Raw genomic sequence first — 17272 nt, forward strand, 5'->3', positions numbered from 1 at the left:
TGCGTGTGTGTGTGTGAGCGTGTGTGTATGTGTATATGTGTCTGTTTATGTGTGTGTGTATGTATGTGTGTGTGTGTGTGTGCTTATAAGTGCGTGCCTGTTTGCGTGCGTATTTATGCATGCATGCATGCATGCATGCATACATGCATGCGTGCGTGCGTGCGTGCGTGCGTGCGTGCGTGCGTGCGTGCGTGCGTGTGTGTGTGGGTGTGTGTGTGTGTTTGCGTGCGTTTGCGTGTGTGCATATGTGCGCGTGTGCGTGTGTGCGTGTGTGTGTGTGTTCAGCACTGTGGTCAGTGTTATTGTTCTTGAACAGATTACCAACTACCTGAACCACGTGGCGTGGACATCTACAATCGCTGAGGTGACCGTCAGCAGTATCGGCAGGAGTTTTGAGAACAAAGACGTCCCGGTAGTAGAGGTATGTGCCATACCTACAACTACATTATATTGCAAACAAAAACATTTAAATGTAAATCAAATAAAAGCAAATAATTATGCACAAAAGAAAGCTGTCAAAACTGACAAGAAGGCTTCAAAGAATACTTGGCAGAAAAAAAACCATGTAAAAGAGAAAAGGACACCAGTGCTAAAAAGAAAATGACACCAGTCATAAATAGAAAATGACACCAGTCCTACAGAAAGAAAATGACACCAGTCCAACAGAAAAAAGGACACCAGTGTTGAAAAGAAAATGACACCAGTGCCAGAAAGTAAATGACACCAGTGTTAAAAAGAAGTGATACCCTTGCTAAAAAAGGAAATGACACAAAATTGAGTTCAGTGTGGTTTCCTTTCATAGTTACGATTAAATGGGGGGAAAACAAATAATGTTGTGTAACAACAAGTAACGAAGAAGTACGAAAAATTACAACCTGTTGTGCTGACCTCCATTCGGGATTTGTGTGTGTGCTTGCGTACGTGCGTTCGTGATTACGTCCACATGTTCGTGCCGCGTGCGTGTGTTCCTGCGTGTGTAAGGGCGTGCGTGCGTGTGTGTGTTTCTGTCTGTCTGTCCATCCGTATGTAAAAGTGAACATTTTGAAAATATATTTCATTATGCTATTTTATCATTGTTCCAGTTGCGAGAGAGGACCACCAACAGACAACCGAAGCGCGCCATTCTGATAGAGGCCGGAATACACGCTAGGGAATGGATGGCTGTCTCTATGGCTCTCAACATCATCAATAAGGTATATGGCGTTACACACACACACACACATGCACGCACGCACACATGCACGCACACACGCACACACACATGCACCCACGCAACGCACGCACACACACACACACGCACACATTTACAAGCACGCACACACACACACACACACATACACATACACATACACACACACACACACACACACACACACACACACACATACACAAACGCGCGCGCTCTCTCTCACACCAACATACACGCCATGTCTCTCAACGTTGTCCTCAATGTATTTCAGTTGGCCTACAATCCTGACAACGACCCCGAAGTGCGGGAGCTACTGGAGAAATTTGATTGGTTCGTCGTCCCCTTGGTCAACCCCGATGGCTATGTCTACAGTCACTCGAGTGTAAGACCAACATCGTATTTCTCCTCACTTTCTTCACAGATCAAACTTTTGTCTTCATTTTTTTCTCCAGTTTTTTAATTACATCGACTATATAAGCCTAGCCTTTATTTGGTGGTAATATAATGTGTGTGAAGCATAATTCCTTCAAAACACACTTTCAAGATTGTAAGGCGCTAAGAACTATCTTAGGATTTGCGCCATATAAATGCCCTTATTATTATTATTATTATTATAATTTAAGTTATTGAGACATCCCAGTGCACTAAGGGATTTATAGAGCAAATCGAGAAAATTCATTATTGAACGAAGCGCATAGCGCTGAGTTCAATAATTATTTTCGAGATTTGCTCTATAAATCCCTTAGTGCACTGGGATTGTTTCAATAACGATATTGTCGGTACCGCCAGAGAAAAAAGAAGATACAACACGCACATTTTGCTACGCGCATTTGAATAGGCATAACTGTGTGGTCAGGTCGTATAGAAGATCTACTTTTGTGTGGGCTGTCTCGTGTGTCGTGCTTTCATCACACGCAAACTCTTGTTTTAATTTCTGTAGGTAAATTCCAGTGTAGCGTTAAGCTAAACAGTGATGATCTTTCTCTCATTTGAACTCGGAGAAAGGACTGTGCTTTCAGTTATTTGCGGTTCGAAACCTTCATCGAGCTTCGACAGATTGACTGTGCAGAGTTTTGCCCCTTGCCAAGGTCGACGGAAAGCCCATTTTCAAAATAAACGTGGCATGTTTTTCGTGTGGTATCTTCCCTCATCGGGGAGTCTGGTACTAAATATGAACGGTAAGAATGCTCTGAACCCTACACGTATTATATCCCCGTCGTTTTATCGTTCACATTTGCCTAACATGTTAATTTGCTGAGCGGGATTTATGTCGTCTGCTAGGCTATTGCACTGAGTCTCATTTCAAAAACAAAAATTGCTCGTCCCGTTGCACTGAGTCTGCACACATAAAGCAGGCTGGTAATAAGTCTTATATGTGGTAAGAACGTTCTAAACCCTACACGTTTTCGATTCCGATTGTTCTTGCCTTAAAATAAACGGAAAGCATTCATTTACTGAACAGATGCAGTCGTATTTCAGTCAAAGAAACTACAATGGGAAGAAGGATAACTTCCTCATTGGGCATGCTTAGAAATGAGAATGGCTAAATACGAGTTATTCCCCTTTTCTACATGCTGACCAGGCTGTCTCCTGCTTTGTCATGACTAGTACAGTCGATCTTTCTCATGCTGTGACTTGCTTTATTTTCACATTTTCGGTATTTAAAACAGCAAACACACACACACACACACACACACACATACACTGAAGAAGTTTCCATTCTGATTCGGTTATTTTATTTGGTGCTATATGTTTGCTTCACATTGTTTCTTTTACATTGCTTTAGGTATCCCAATTCGCTAAACACATCCATAATGCATGCATGGCTCATTCGAAAGAGGGCAACTGAATAACTGATGCCCAATAGCAATAAATACTGAACAACTGAACAATAAATAGCAATAAATGATGACAGCGCCAAGTTTTTAAGTACAAAGTGAAATCATGTGACTGGACAAAGGCACAATTACAAAATACAAATAAAAAAATCGAGGCTCATTTTAAATTAAGTTCTCAGCTCATGGGGAAGCATAAGGTGACCCTAGAAACCGAAATTAGGAGACCTCCCGCCCCCAGGGCAGACTACAAAAAAAAAGGGGGGGGGGGGGGCCTAATTTGTGAAAAAGTATAAAAGGAATCGAAAACTGTATACATGTATTTAGTTAATACCCCAAAAATTGTATAGTATATACAATGTCAGACCCTAAAGAAAGTTTGTTAGTCTTTGCTTAGGCAAAACAAAGCAAAATAGCCTGTTTACGGTATCCCGACCAACCCTATTTTTCTAGACCAACCCTAGACTTTTTTTTTTGGCATTTGGAAAAAAAGAAAAAGAAAAAAAAATCAATTTTGTTCCTGTTTTTTTGCAAAATAATTTAAAAAGATGGTTATAAAATTTTTTTAAGAAAAGCCGACCTACCGACCCTCTTTTTGTGTGCCTATGTTACTGTAAACAGACTAAAAGGTACATCAGAAACAACACACCAGGGAGGGTCCAAAATTGTATCAAAATATAGATGGTAGGGAATTCAAAATAAAAAAGACAATAGACAAAACATGTACTTCGGGTCATAGAGCCTTCTTTAATTTTTGACTCATTAAGTCCATGCTCCGAGAGTCCTTTTTTTAATTTTGAATTGCCTACCATCTATTTTTTTTATACAATTTTGGACCCTCTTTGTACGGAGAGAGTTGGCAATTGTTAATCACATTCTCTCATCTCATTGACTCTCCTTCAGCTCCTTGGTAACATGCGTTCCCGTCTCTGCCAGGATTGGACACAGCAGCAGATAACCGGTAAATATGTAACAGGCATAAATGGCAAAATAGCTCGCCTCGCCTGATAATATATGAGACAACTGTTCTACAACAAAGTCTTTCTTGGGAGGCTTGGCTAATTTACTCGCTCGTTTTACACGGGGTTCCATCGTTTTCTTTTCTAATCGGAAAACCTTGCTCCTCAGTTTGTTGACCTTCTGCCAAAGTTCCGCTTCACGAGGGGATGGGGAAGATGACGACTTTGATGCTTTACATCCTATGTCCTCCAGGATCGCCTGAATGTCATCTAAAAAAGAAAACACACATAAAATAACATAACCATAACAAGTTACAACCTGGAAGAAATTAAAACACGTGTAATTAAATCACAAAATGAAAATAAACAATAGCGTAGGAAGGCAGGCCAGAAATGAAGTGTATTAGCAACTATGGATACGATGTGGAACAATGATGGAATTGACCTTGTTTGGTACTGAATGGGTGAGGCCATTAGAACTGTACCCACGGAATATGCGCTATATAAGCTTCATATTGATTGATTGATTGATTAGGACAACAGTACCAGGTAAACTCCTCACACACCATGCCTCTTTCTTTCTTTCTTTATTTGGTGTTTAACGTCGTTTTCAACCACGAAGCTTATATCGCGACGGGGAAAGGGGGGGGGGGGGGGGGGGGGGAGATGGGAATAGAGCCACTTAATTGTTTCTTGTTACACCATGCCTCTAACAGGATATGTTTCCCATCTTTACGTGTTGGAACTACAGGTACAATTTCATCCATCCATGCATCCGCCCTATACAGCTTCTTCTTCTTCTTCTTCTTCTGCGCTCGTGGGCTGAAACTCCCACGTGCACTCATTTTTTTTGCACAAGTGGAATTTTACGTGTATGATCGTTTTTACCCCGCCATTTAGGCAGCCATACGCCGCTTTCGGAGGAAGCGTGCGGGGTATTTTTGTGTTTCTAAAACCCACCGAACTCTGACATGGATTACACTTACAGGATCTTTTTCGTGCGTACTTGGTCTTGTGCTTGCGTGTACACATGAAGGGGGATAAGTCACTAGCAGGTCTGCACATAAGTTGACCTGGGAGATCGGAAACATCTCCACACTTAACCCACCAGGCGGCCGCGACCGGGATTCGAACCCTCGACCTTCCGAGTTAATAGACCGACGTCTTACCACCCCGCCACAGCGCCCGTCACCCTATACAGCAATTATCAACTATGTAATGGATGGGTTTAAACACTTTTTGATGTCAGGGTGTTCTTCATGGTTAAAAATCTCTTACCTGGTTGAACAATTTGTGCATCAGGCGACAGGTCGGTGCTGGCTTCATTTGTAGCTACCCTTTGCGATGGTGGCTTCCTCCCACTAGCAACCTGCAAATGCACAGCTCTTTAACTGACAAACTCACAACCAACACCCAGTCACAATGAAACAATTCTCCCAATTTCATGGCATTGGTCTTAGGCCACACAAAAAAGTGTATGTTTCTGGTAAGGCAAAACAAAAAATAATCTGTTTACGGTATCCGGACCGACCCCCCTATTTTTTTCCCACCGGCCCTAGACTTTTTTGGGGCATTAAAAAATAAAATTAAAATATTCAGATGGCTAAAATACAAAAACAAAAAGCCGACCTACCGACGCTATTTTTGGGGGGCCTATGTTACCTTAAACAGACTTTTTTTGTGGCCTAAAATGACTAAAGGTGGAGATTTTTTTCTAAACTTTATTTTTTTTAAACCATCTTTTTAACTTATTTTGTTGAAAAACAGGAAAACAATTGATTTTCGAATACCCCTTTTATTTTTGAAAATGCAAAAAAAAAAGTCTAGGGTCGTCGGGAAAACATAGGTAGGGTCAGGTGACCAGAAACATACAACTCTTTTGTTGTTGACGCCGACCCTATACTTTTTTTGCCATTTGGGGCTGTTTTTTGGCAAAATAAGTTCATCATATCATCATAATCAAGACGTCGATCCAAAATAAGTAACTTTTTTGGTTGGCCTTATCATTTTTTGGCGCTAAATGCAAACAGGCATTATTTGATGGGAACAATGCTGTTTTTTTCAATTCTTACATCAGCCTTAAACTTGTCATTACTCAAACTGCATTTAATAGTGTGCTTCTTTGGTTTGCAAAAACCTAAAACCAATAAATAAATAAATAACCTTCGGTGGTGGATTGGGCACTGCAAACAATGTCGGGACAGCATTCCACACAAGTGATCCTCTCTGCAGGATTGTTTTACTGGTTGGCCTCAAAGTGATCAGTACAAAGCTTGAGACCTTGAACATCAGCTGGCTGCAGCTTTTCAAAGTCCTCTCGCCTTGTGAATTGCATCCATATTCTGCACCTAGTTTGAAAATAAAAACAACAATGTTATTGTTAAACTAAGCAAAAAGGAAAGACAAAAAATAAATCAGATCTTCAGTCTAAATCTAACGCTCTGCCTGAACGCAAAACGGATGAGTGATGTACCTTTGTACTGTAGTTTTCCCGTAAGCAAGGTTTGATAAAGATTTCGGCAAATATGCCCACGGGTAGTTTGTCATCAAGTGTAAACTGTTGTTTTGTACTGACTGCTGACTCACACTCACAGTCGTAAGTACAGTGTACACATGCACACACAGGTACACACGCAGACACACGCGTACATAGTACAGCTAGTACAGAAATCTCAGGATGAACCGATCCATGCTATGTTTGTAATATTTCATTTGCATATTAGTTCTATAAATACTGTAGTATCATAGCAGACAAAAATGCCCAGAGACAGTTGGCTTATCTGAGTGAGTTGACTCGAGCCATTGCATTCTCATTCTGAAGAAGGTAAACCTGATGAAATAATCACTGCACAACCCACCTTTTTTCTTCTTTAGGGAACTTGTGGAAAGTTTTCCCGAAGCAGCTCTGTTTGTAACGGGCGTTCTTGCAACAAAAAGCCGAGCACAATTTACCACCACCTCGCACGCGATCGGTACCTACGCGATCCGCCATTTTGTTTTCGCCGTCAGCATGTGACTAGGGACGATAACCCACAAACACTTTTTCGCATTTTCTTCGCAAGTTCCACGTCTTCCTTTTGTACAGTGTTTGTTTCAGTGTAGTCTGCTACGTGCTGATCTAGCTGCGACGTTATCGGAATAACACTTGTGTTTTCTGTTAGCTGCTGGGAATTGTATACTAACTCATCATTTGGTAATGTGGATAATAAGGTACATGCCACCAACATGGCATAATTATGAGAGGAATCTTCGCAAGTCGAAACTGAAAAATTAGACACAGCGGGTTCTATTTTTAGATCAGTGCAACTGTGGGCGGCACAGGCGCATGCAATCTGTCAGAAAAAAACCCACTTCTGCTTTAATTGAAAAGCAGGACATTTATGGTCATAATCATTGGTATTGTGGAGAATATAAGCTACATGTCATTAATTAATTCTGAGGATGAGAGTACAGTCTCGCTTTGGCAAAGGGTGTAAGAATACGCTCTGTGGAAAAGTTAGCGCACTCCAGGAGTGCGCTAACAGATTTAAGCGCATCGCCATTAGCCAATCAACTGGTTCACATCAGTCATGTGACACCAGTACTTACTGACAATTATTATTATTATTATCACTCAACCTGGCGTTGAATAGTGCCTGTTGTTTTCCTTTGGGAGAGAGACAGAGAGAGAAAAAGAGAGAGAGGGGTCTCCTACGTTTGACAGGTTCAACAGGAGCAGCTGAAATAATGTTAGTTAGTAATTAATATGTATTTTGAAACGCATAATGTCAAAAAACCCTCTCTCTCTCTCTCTCTCTCTCCTCTCTCTCTCTCTCTAACACATCTCCCCCATATCTCTCTCTCTCTTAATTTTTTTTCTCTCCACCCTCTCTCTCTCTCTCTCTCTCTCTCCCTAACACCTCTCCCCCATATATCTCTCTCTCTCTTTTTAAAATTTTATTTTTTAACATTGTTAAAACCAGATCACTGGTTTAACAATTAAATCATCCATCCTTCCATCCTTCCATATCTCTCTCTCTCTCTCTCTCTCTCTCTCTCTCCCCCACACACACAGACAAGAACTTGAAGCTCACCCCATGTGCATGTGATGTGTTGATACAGTCGAGCCGCAGACTGTGGCGTAAAACCCGGACCACTGAGTACAGCCACACGTGCCCAGGCGTGGACGGGAACAGGAACTTCGGATACGAGTGGAACCCAAGTGCGCATTTCTCTCTATTTGTATAGCGTTTCAATCTGATAACAAACCTCTTCTTGTTAAAGGCCCACTCCGCCTCGTGAAAACAGCTGGTCTCGCTGTATCAGTTCTGGTCAGGTTTTAACATGGGATAAGACCATCTCTTCACTTGGTCATATACCAAAAATTAAAAGCCTTGGTACTCTCTGTGCACACTGGTGGACTTTTTTTTTTTTTTTTTTTAAGAATTCATTTCGTAAAAGGCACTGGCAACCGTTGATCATGTGTTTGCCCCTGGCGTAACGGAAGTCAATATTCACACAACCGTTGAACATAATGTACATCTGTGACCACAGACGTGGGCGGCAGCCGGAACCCGTGTGCCAACTCCTTCGCCGGTAGGAACGCCTTCTCGGAGCCCGAGACGCGCAACGTCAGGGACTGGATGAAGAAACACGCGGAGAACGCCGCTGCCTACCTCTCGGTCCACGCCTTCGGGGAGTGGGTGCTCTACCCCTTCGGCTCGAACAAGAACGAGTATCTGCCTGATAAAGCACTCATGGTGAGTTGTTGTGGTTGCTATGGTTACGCGGTCTGACTAGAACGAGTATCTGCTTGATAAGGCGCTTATGATGAGTTGTTGTGGTTGCCGTGGTAACGCCGTCCAGTCTTAACAGCTTTGCAGGCTTTCAGATGTGTATGACCACCGGATAATCCTTTAACGTTATTTCCGTTACATGCAGACAATAAGAATGAATTTATTTCGCCTAATGTGTAGTCGTTGTCAAATCACGAGACGAACACTAATATAGGGAGCAGCAAAAGTGTCTTAGAGCTTTGATAAAGAAATGGAAATGTTTCACTTACTTCATTCTTTGCTTTTAACCGTATTCTGTTCAGCGCAAAAAGCCGGTACAGTTGACTGTCATACTGTATACAATATAGATGACAGATTTCTATGTTATAAGGCCTGCTCTGTACAAAATACTTGTACAGTTGACTGTGATACTGTATACACTAGAGGTCACGTATTTATGTGTTATAAGGCCTGCTCTGTACACACAAAACTGGTACAGTTGACTGTGATGCTGTATACACTAGAGGTGACATATCTCTGTTATAAGGCCTGCTCTGTACACAAAATGGTACAGTTGACTGTGATGCTGTATACACTAGAGGTGACATATCTCTGTGTTATAAGGCCTGCTCTGTACACAAAATGGTACAGTTGACTGTGATGCTGTATACACTAGAGGTGACATATATCTCTGTGTTATAAGGCCTGCTCTGTACACAAAATGGTACAGTTGACTGTGATGCTGTATACACTAAAGGTGACATATATCTCTGTGTTATAAGGCCTGCTCTGTACACAAAATGGTACAGTTGACTGTGATGCTGTATACACTAGAGGTGACATATCTCTGTGTTATAAGGCCTGCTCTGTACACAGAATGGTACAGTTGACTGTGATGCTGTATCTACACTAGAGGTGACACATCTCTGTGTTATAAGGCCCGCTCTGTACATAAAATGATACAGTTGGCTGTGATGCTGTATACACAAGAGGTGACATATCTATGTGTTATAAGGCCTGCTCTGTACAAAAACAATTGATAGACTGGACTGTGATGCTGTAAACACTAGGGGTGACTCATTTCTGTGTTACAAGGCCTGTTCTGTACCACAAAATGCACAGTCGGCTGCCATGCTGTATACACCAGAGAAGACTGCACAGCTGTCTCTGATTCTTCCGAGTGTTTGTAAAGTGTTTTTTGACTGTTTGGTATTTTAAACTTTCCTCTACAATGAACTTAAAAGTATCTGTGTTATAAGACCTGTTATGTGCATTAGAACACCTGGTACAGTTGACTGCGATGCTGTATGCACTGGATGTGCCATGTCTCTGTGTTGGTTGCAGCAAACTGTGGGCAACGCCTTCAAGTCCAAGCTGAGTCAGACAGGGCACTCCTACTCGGTGGGCAACTCCGCTGCTCTTCTGTGTGAGTTGCTTGTCTTGTCTTGTCACTTGAAACATTATCATTGACACCCATACACTGTGGGCAACTCTGCTGCTCTTCTGTGTGAGTTGCTTGTCTTGTCTTGTCACTTGAAACATTATCATTGACACCCATACACTGTGGGCAACTCTGCTGCTCTTCTGTGTGAGTTGCTTGTCTTGTCTTGTCTTGTCACTTGAAACATTATCATTGACACCCATACACTGTGGGCAACTCTTTGATCCGAGAAACTAAGAGAAGTAAGCGCTCTAAATGCACACGACGTGTGCCGATAGAGTAAGTTAAGAGTTATGATGAACCAAACTCCTGGCACCTGACAGAATAACAAGCATTGAAATGAACAAGCGACTCAGTTCATCCTCAACAATTCTCATTCTTAATTCTTCCACTCACTCATATCCCATCCCACAGACCCGGCGGCGGGGGGTTCTGACGACTACGCCAAGGGAACACTGAAGATCCCCGTGGCCCTCACGATGGAGATGTCCCCCAAGCATCAGTCCCAGGGCGGCTTCATGCTGCCAGAGACTCTGGTCTATCGTACGGCACAGGACACCTGGCCAGGGTTCAAGGCCATGGCACAGACACTTCACGAACAGCTCGAGAGCACTTCCGGTACTGCCAGCCATTCCCGTACCGACAACACTTCAGGTACTATCTCCATATGTCTCTCTGTCTCTGTCTTTAACAATCTCTCTCACTCTCGCTCGCTCTCTCTTTCAGTGAGTCTCTCTCAATCTCTCTCCCCCCCTCCTCCCTCTCTCTCTTTATGTCTCTCACTGTGTCTCTGAATGTCTCTGCCTCTCCCTCTATCTTTGTCTCTCTCTATCTCTTTCTCTCTCCCCTATATGGTTCTAGGCCCTTTACAAAAGAACATATATATTCTTTTAATAAATACATGTATCGTATGACTTTAAACCAGGTGCTAGCAGCACTGCGGTGTCCGGGACGAACAACGACAGCACCAACGGGCTGGTGGCGGTCAACTTGAACGGCCAGACGCTGTACCTTCCCGCCAATAATCCGGCCATCTGGCAGTGGCTGCAGTATTACTACAGGCAGAGGAGTGCCGGCAAACACTGATGAGGGGGTTAACAAGAGGTTATGAGGGAATCATTATTAAAGCAATGCCGGGGGTACTTTTGTTGTGGTGTTGGTGGTGTTTTAGAGAGTGGGGATTGCGTGTATATGTGTGAGAGGGAGGTGTGTGGTTTTTGTGTGTGTGGTGGGTTTTTTTGGTGTGTGTGTGTGTGTGTGTGTGTGTACAAGATACAAGAAGTTTTATTGTCCTCATCAATACAAGGAAATGTGGCATGTGTGTGGCAAGACATAATACACTGATACATAGACATTTACAAAACACAACTGAAGTTCAATATCAGCATACCCTTACGCAACATACCCACTACTTCAGACACACAGGCTACATGTGCCCCTCAAACTAAGATTGGATTGAGGGGGAAGAGTAGCATTGCGGAGAGTGTGCCTGCATGGTTGATCGTTTTAGAAAAGTAAGACACTAAAAGGGCACAAAGGTTTGAACGATTTTACAAGCAAAAACATTCTTCCGTTTACAACGAACAAATCACAAATAAAGAGTGAACGAAAACAATTCATAACGGGGGGGGGGGGGGGGGGCTTGCCTTGCCTAGTCTCGACTTGCCTGGTGTGGTGTTTGCACTGCCCTACCCCACCCCGTATTGCCTCGGCTTGCCAGAGGTTTACGACAGACGAGCGCAATGAAGCCCCGCCTGAACTTGGAGTTGGCGGCGAAGAAGGCGAAGAAGTCGACACTGGGTCCCCATGACGTCCATCAAGGACATGAAGACGGCGATGCTGACCAACACGTCGTCCTCAAAGGTCAAGGACGTGCTCTCCAGCAGCAGGGCGAAGGTGAAGGGCAAGCTGACGACGAGTGAGGCCGTGTACAGATTTTGCTCCTAAAGCCGGTCCATATTGAGCCCGTGTATGGATTTTGTTCCTAGAGCCGGTCCATATTGAGCCCGTGTAGAGATTTTGCTCCTAAAGCCGGTCCATAATTGAGCCCGTGTACAGATTTTGCTCCTAAAGCCGGTCCATAAGTTGAGCCCGTGTATAGATTTTGTTCCTAAAGCCGGTCTATAATTGAGCCCGTGTACAGATTTTGCTCCTAAAGCCGGTCCATAATTGAGCCCGTGCACAGATTTTGATCCTAAAGCCGGTCCATAATTGACCCGTGTACAGATTTTGCTCCTAATGCCGGTCCATAATTAGCCCGTGTACAGATTTTGCTCCTAAAGCCAGTCCATAATAAAGCCCGCGTACAGATTTTGCTCCCGAACGCACACACACACACACACGCGAAGGTTGAGATAGTGAGTAACTCTGTGTGGCTGTGTGAGACAGTGGATGTAACTCTATGTCGCTGTGTGAGACGGTGACTGTAACTGTGTGTGGTAGTGCGAGACAGTTACTGTAATTTTGTGTGACAATATGAGGCAGTGATACTGCATGACTGTGTGTGGCCCAATATGAGGAAGTGACAGTGACTGTGTGTGGCAGTGAGTAACAGTGACTGTAACTGGGTGTGGCAGCGGCGTGAGACTATGATAGATCGAGACTGCAGCTCTGTGGTGCCGAGGGTGAAAAAGTGTCCGTGACTGTGTGAGACAGTGACTGTAACTCTGTGAGGCTGTGTGAGGCATTGACTGTAACTCTGTGTGGCTGTGCGAGACAGTGATGGTACTCTGTGTGGAAATGCGAGACAGTGACTGTAACTCTGTGTGGTTGTGCGAGACAGTGATGGTACTCTGTGTGGAAGTGCGAGACAGTGACTGTAACTCTGTGTGGCTGTGCGAGACAGTGATGGTACTCTGTGTGGCTGTGCGAGACAGTCACTGTAACTCTGTGTGGAAGTGCGAGACAGTGACCGCTGTAACTCTGTGTGGCTGTGCGAGACAGTCACTGTAACTCTGTGTGGAAGTGCGAGACAGTGACTGTAACTCTGTGTGGTTGTGCGAGACAGTGATGGTACTCTGTGTGGAAATGCGAGACAGTGACTGTAACTCTGTGTGGCTGTGCGAGACAGTGATGGTACTCTGTGTGGAAGTGCGAGACAGTGACTGTAACTCTGTGTGGCTGTGCGAGACAGTGATGGTACTCTGTGTGGAAGTGCGAGACAGTGACTGTAACTCTGTGTGGAAGTGCGAGACAGTGACTGTAACTCTGTGTGGAAGTGAGAGACAGTGACTGTAACTCTGTGTGGAAGTGTGAAGCAATGACTGTAACTCGTTACTCTGTGTGGTAGTGTGAGACCACGGACCTACTTTCTACTGGATGGCTGTCTCAGGATCTAGGTCACTTTAGTGGGAATATAGTGAAGGTACTCGATCTGTGTTGCAGTGTGAGACAGTGACTGTGTGTGTGTTGCAGTGCGCGACAAATAAAGACTGTAACTTTGTGTGGCAGTGGTAGACAGTCAAGGGGAGGAGGGGTCAGTGTGTGCCTGTCTCTCGTCCTCTCGCCACTGTCCACGCAAATTTGCATGCTATTCAAAATCCGGAGATTACCGGTGCAACGATCTCCTTTACTTCTCAGACCCATTTTAATCACCAGCCCTGAAAAGTCTCGCACTGATAAACTCCACACTGAATAACCACCACTACACACACACACACCCCCCCCCCCCCCCCTCCATATCTCTCTCTTTTTTTTTTTTATAATTTCTAAATGAATTTACGTGTATATATATGATAAGAGTAGTCCCTCGCTGGGCGAGGGCTGGTTGAAAAGAAGCTAGTTTGTATTGCTTATGCCACAACCCTCGTAAAATAAAATTTGATTTGATTTGACCTCATGAAGTTTCATTTTGTGTTTGGTAGTCCTTCTCTCTTTGGTTAACCGTTGGGCCTAATTAGAGTAAAATAGCTTTGATAGACATTCAGCAAAAATTAAATACAGAAAAAAATCACAAATGGTCCATATTAGGCGCCCAGGCTCCTAATATGGACCAGTAAAGCGGCCTTCACGAATCACTGTAAAAAGCCCCCTATACTTCAAAATAACATGATACAACTTAGTGTGCAAGTCAGACTAATTAAAAGATGCTTTAGATTTATCTGTTTCGGGTTGATGAGAACATTATTTGGAGCACACCAGGAAACTAAAGAAGCTTATCAAAATCAGAGTGAAAATTAGTGAAATTATCAACTTCCACGAAAAGAAAACTATTTGTTAAATTTATTTGAAATCTCGAGGGCTAGTTATAGGTTATTTTCAGCAAGCTTCTTAATGAATTAATGAAAATAGCCTTTAGCTTTTAATTTCTTCGATTTGTTGAAGGTGGTCCATATTAGGGGACTCATGCACACATACTTTGAGATTTTGCTATTATATTTTGTTTGCAGTAGAAACTCGGGGTCAAAACTGCTAAAATGTAACAAACACGGTCTTAGCTCTCATATATAGCAAATTTTATGTGATAAAAGCTTTGGCTGTGGACAGAAACGAGTCCATTTTAGGCGGCAAATTTAGAGTGAACACCGTGCCAAAAGGGAAACAAAGAGAAACAGCCTAACAGTTTTGAGGTTTGTGTTTCTGCAACTGTTTTGACATGTGCAAGTTATCCAGTGAGGGTGAATACAGCCAATGAAATTGTTTTGAGCGCTCTAGGGCCGTTAGTTTGTCAGAACAGGAGGTGGTCCATATTAGGAGCCGATCCATATTAGGAACCCTTCCTCTACTTCATCGCAAAATCCTTCCCTTACGTCACTTTCATTAACCACTCGGTTCACGTTTTCGAAAAAAATTTGTTGGGGGGGGGGGGGGGGGACCTATCGAATCAGTTTTTCGCCAGGAATTTCACAGGAAACATGTACATGTGCAATAATGTCGGTTTTGTGTGTGTGTGTGTGTGTGGTTTTTTTTCCCCCTAGTCTGAGGATACAGCAGCCGTACTGACTTGCACTGTTTGACTAGTTGTCCTTATGTATAATAACCTTGTCGGAAGGTTAAAGTGTTACTATTCTGTCAGAGAATAATTGCTGTTGTCTCGGGAAGATAACTTGGTAAGGGTTTTTTACGTTTGTGACAAGTGACAGTAAAGGACCGCTGTTTTGGTCGGTTACACTGAGTCAACTGACCCCAAGTTGAATTTCTTTTCGAACTGAGTGTCTTATTTGAGTGCGTGTTGCCATCACCTCGACTGCTTGTGTGTGAGCGAGTGTGTAGAAGTGTGTCAGTTGAGACTGTGAATGTTGCTATCGCTTGTACGGAAAACTGTATGTATACAGCCGATATGTATATACCGTGGCCACTATAAGTTGCCAGGTCAGTGACCAAGCACGTAATTCCTCGGCAATAATATGGGAGACAACTTCGAAATCTAATCCTGATGCAAGCTCAGTTGTTTCCCTTCTACCGTCGCTGCGGGCCCAGCAAATAAAGTGACACCCCCCAAAAAAGGGTTTTCGCGGTTACATCTGAAGGTTTCGGTTGTGTATTCACTCTCCCGGGAAAAAAGATCCTTGTGACATGATCTGACTGCAGTTACTACTCAGTAAATCTCGTGTGAGGGAACAAACTGTCCTTGTCACGGTAGTTGTTGACCATTCAAGGTTGTCAAACAAGGCACGAGAACATAATTATTGAAACCGAGATTTACACAATTTAGTCAAAATCCAAAGCTTCCACTGAGAAAAATGTTGTTAGAAATAGGTATGGAGCCAGTTATGATGTACTTCTTCCCGAAAAGCCCCTTTTTGGAACGCCGGTTAAGGCTCCGCTTTATGTACTTTTCTGAGCAAATTTTCCACGTGTAGCCTCCATAGCTCAGTGGTTAGAGCACTGGTCTTGTAAACCAGGGGTCGGGAGTTCGATCCTCCCTGGGGGCTTGTATTTTTTCTTTTTTAATCTTTTTTGGGGGCACGATTTTTAGTGATTTTATATAACAATACAATATTACATACCAGAAGATTTTTTTAGTGCATGTATTTTCTTTTCATACTCTTTTATTACAACGAGTTCAAGCGTTAAAAAAAAATGTCACACTCAGTTTCTCTTATTAAGCCTTTTTTACAATGTCATATAGCACATTGTGAGCCTTTTTTGTGCTATGTTGCACATGTATGACTTTCATGTGTAAATTCAGCATTTCTGTATGTTTTGTGGAGCACTTGTCCAGTCAGTCTTGTAAAATCTGAAATCAAAAACAGTAAACTGCTATCGTCTCATTTTGCCAAAAAATAAACGTTCAAGGTACCAGTAATTTACCTTTTTTGTCCTTTGATTATTAAATCTGGGCTCATTTTGACATTTTTGGGGGAAAAAGCTCTTTTTCTGTAATCATCCAATACATTTTTGTAAGTGTTTAGTGATCCTGCCATATGCTTTCGGCTGTTGTTTATGCAGGCAGATTTAATGCTTTAATAGTTATAGCCTCAATGTGTTGCCTGTGACATATAGATTCTATGTGTTGCCTCTGTGACTTAGCTTCAATGTGTTGCCTCTGTGACTGGGTGGCCGAGTGGTAACGCACTTGCGCTCGGAAGCGAGAGGTTGCGAGTTCGACCCTGGGTCAGGGCGTTAGCAATTTTCTCCCCCCTTTCCTAACCTAGGTGGTGGGTTCAAGTGCTAGTCTTTCGGATGAGACGAAAAACCGAGGTCCCTTCGTGTACACTACATTGGGGTGTGCACGTTAAAGATCCCACGATTGACAAAAGGGTCTTTCCTGGCAAAATTGTATAGGCATAGATAAAAATGTCCACCAAAATACCCGTGTGACTTGGAATAATAGGCCGTGAAAAGTAGGATAAGCGCCAAAATGGCTGCGATCTGCTGGCCGATGTGAATGCATGATGTATTGTGTAAAAAAAATTCCATCTCACACGGCATAAATAAATCCCTGCGCCTTGAGTATGTGCGCGATATAAATTGCATAAAATAAAAATTTAAAACAATAAATAAATCCCTGCGCTTAGAACTGTACCCACGGAATACGCGCGATATAAGCCTCATATTGATTGATTGATTAATTGATTGATATATAGCTTCTGTGTTTTGCCTGTGTGACTGATAGTTTTAATGTTTTGCCTATATGTGACATATAGCTTGAA

The 17272-nt window shown here is 43.0% G+C and overlaps 1 protein-coding gene, 1 long non-coding RNA gene and 1 other non-coding gene across 3 annotated transcripts in view; 2 read left to right on the forward strand and 1 right to left on the reverse strand.

Moving 5' to 3' along the window:
- The window catches only part of LOC138972773 (zinc carboxypeptidase-like), a gene marked incomplete in the record, with an annotated part of 18254 nt that extends 6934 nt beyond the window's left edge, over positions 1-11320 (forward strand). The window contains 8 exon segments of the mRNA XM_070345449.1: positions 320-421; positions 1083-1193; positions 1461-1571; positions 8085-8184; positions 8517-8722; positions 10082-10163; positions 10593-10832; positions 11104-11320. Coding sequence (XP_070201550.1) covers positions 320-421; positions 1083-1193; positions 1461-1571; positions 8085-8184; positions 8517-8722; positions 10082-10163; positions 10593-10832; positions 11104-11264 — 1113 coding nt within the window.
- Positions 2909-6285, reverse strand: LOC138972785 (uncharacterized). Its single transcript, XR_011457755.1, has 3 exons — positions 6147-6285; positions 5262-5352; positions 2909-4253 (listed from the first exon to the last, which is right to left on the reverse strand). It is a non-coding gene; the product is annotated as an uncharacterized lncRNA (long non-coding RNA).
- Positions 11321-15978: 4658 nt separating the features above from the next.
- Trnat-ugu (transfer RNA threonine (anticodon UGU)) lies at positions 15979-16051 on the forward strand. The gene has a single exon. It is a non-coding gene; the product is annotated as a tRNA-Thr (tRNA).
- The last annotated feature ends 1221 nt before the right edge of the window (positions 16052-17272 follow it).

The sequence above is a fragment of the Littorina saxatilis genome, linkage group LG1 (genome assembly GCF_037325665.1).
Source record: "Littorina saxatilis isolate snail1 linkage group LG1, US_GU_Lsax_2.0, whole genome shotgun sequence".
Taxonomy (NCBI): domain Eukaryota; kingdom Metazoa; phylum Mollusca; class Gastropoda; order Littorinimorpha; family Littorinidae; genus Littorina; species Littorina saxatilis.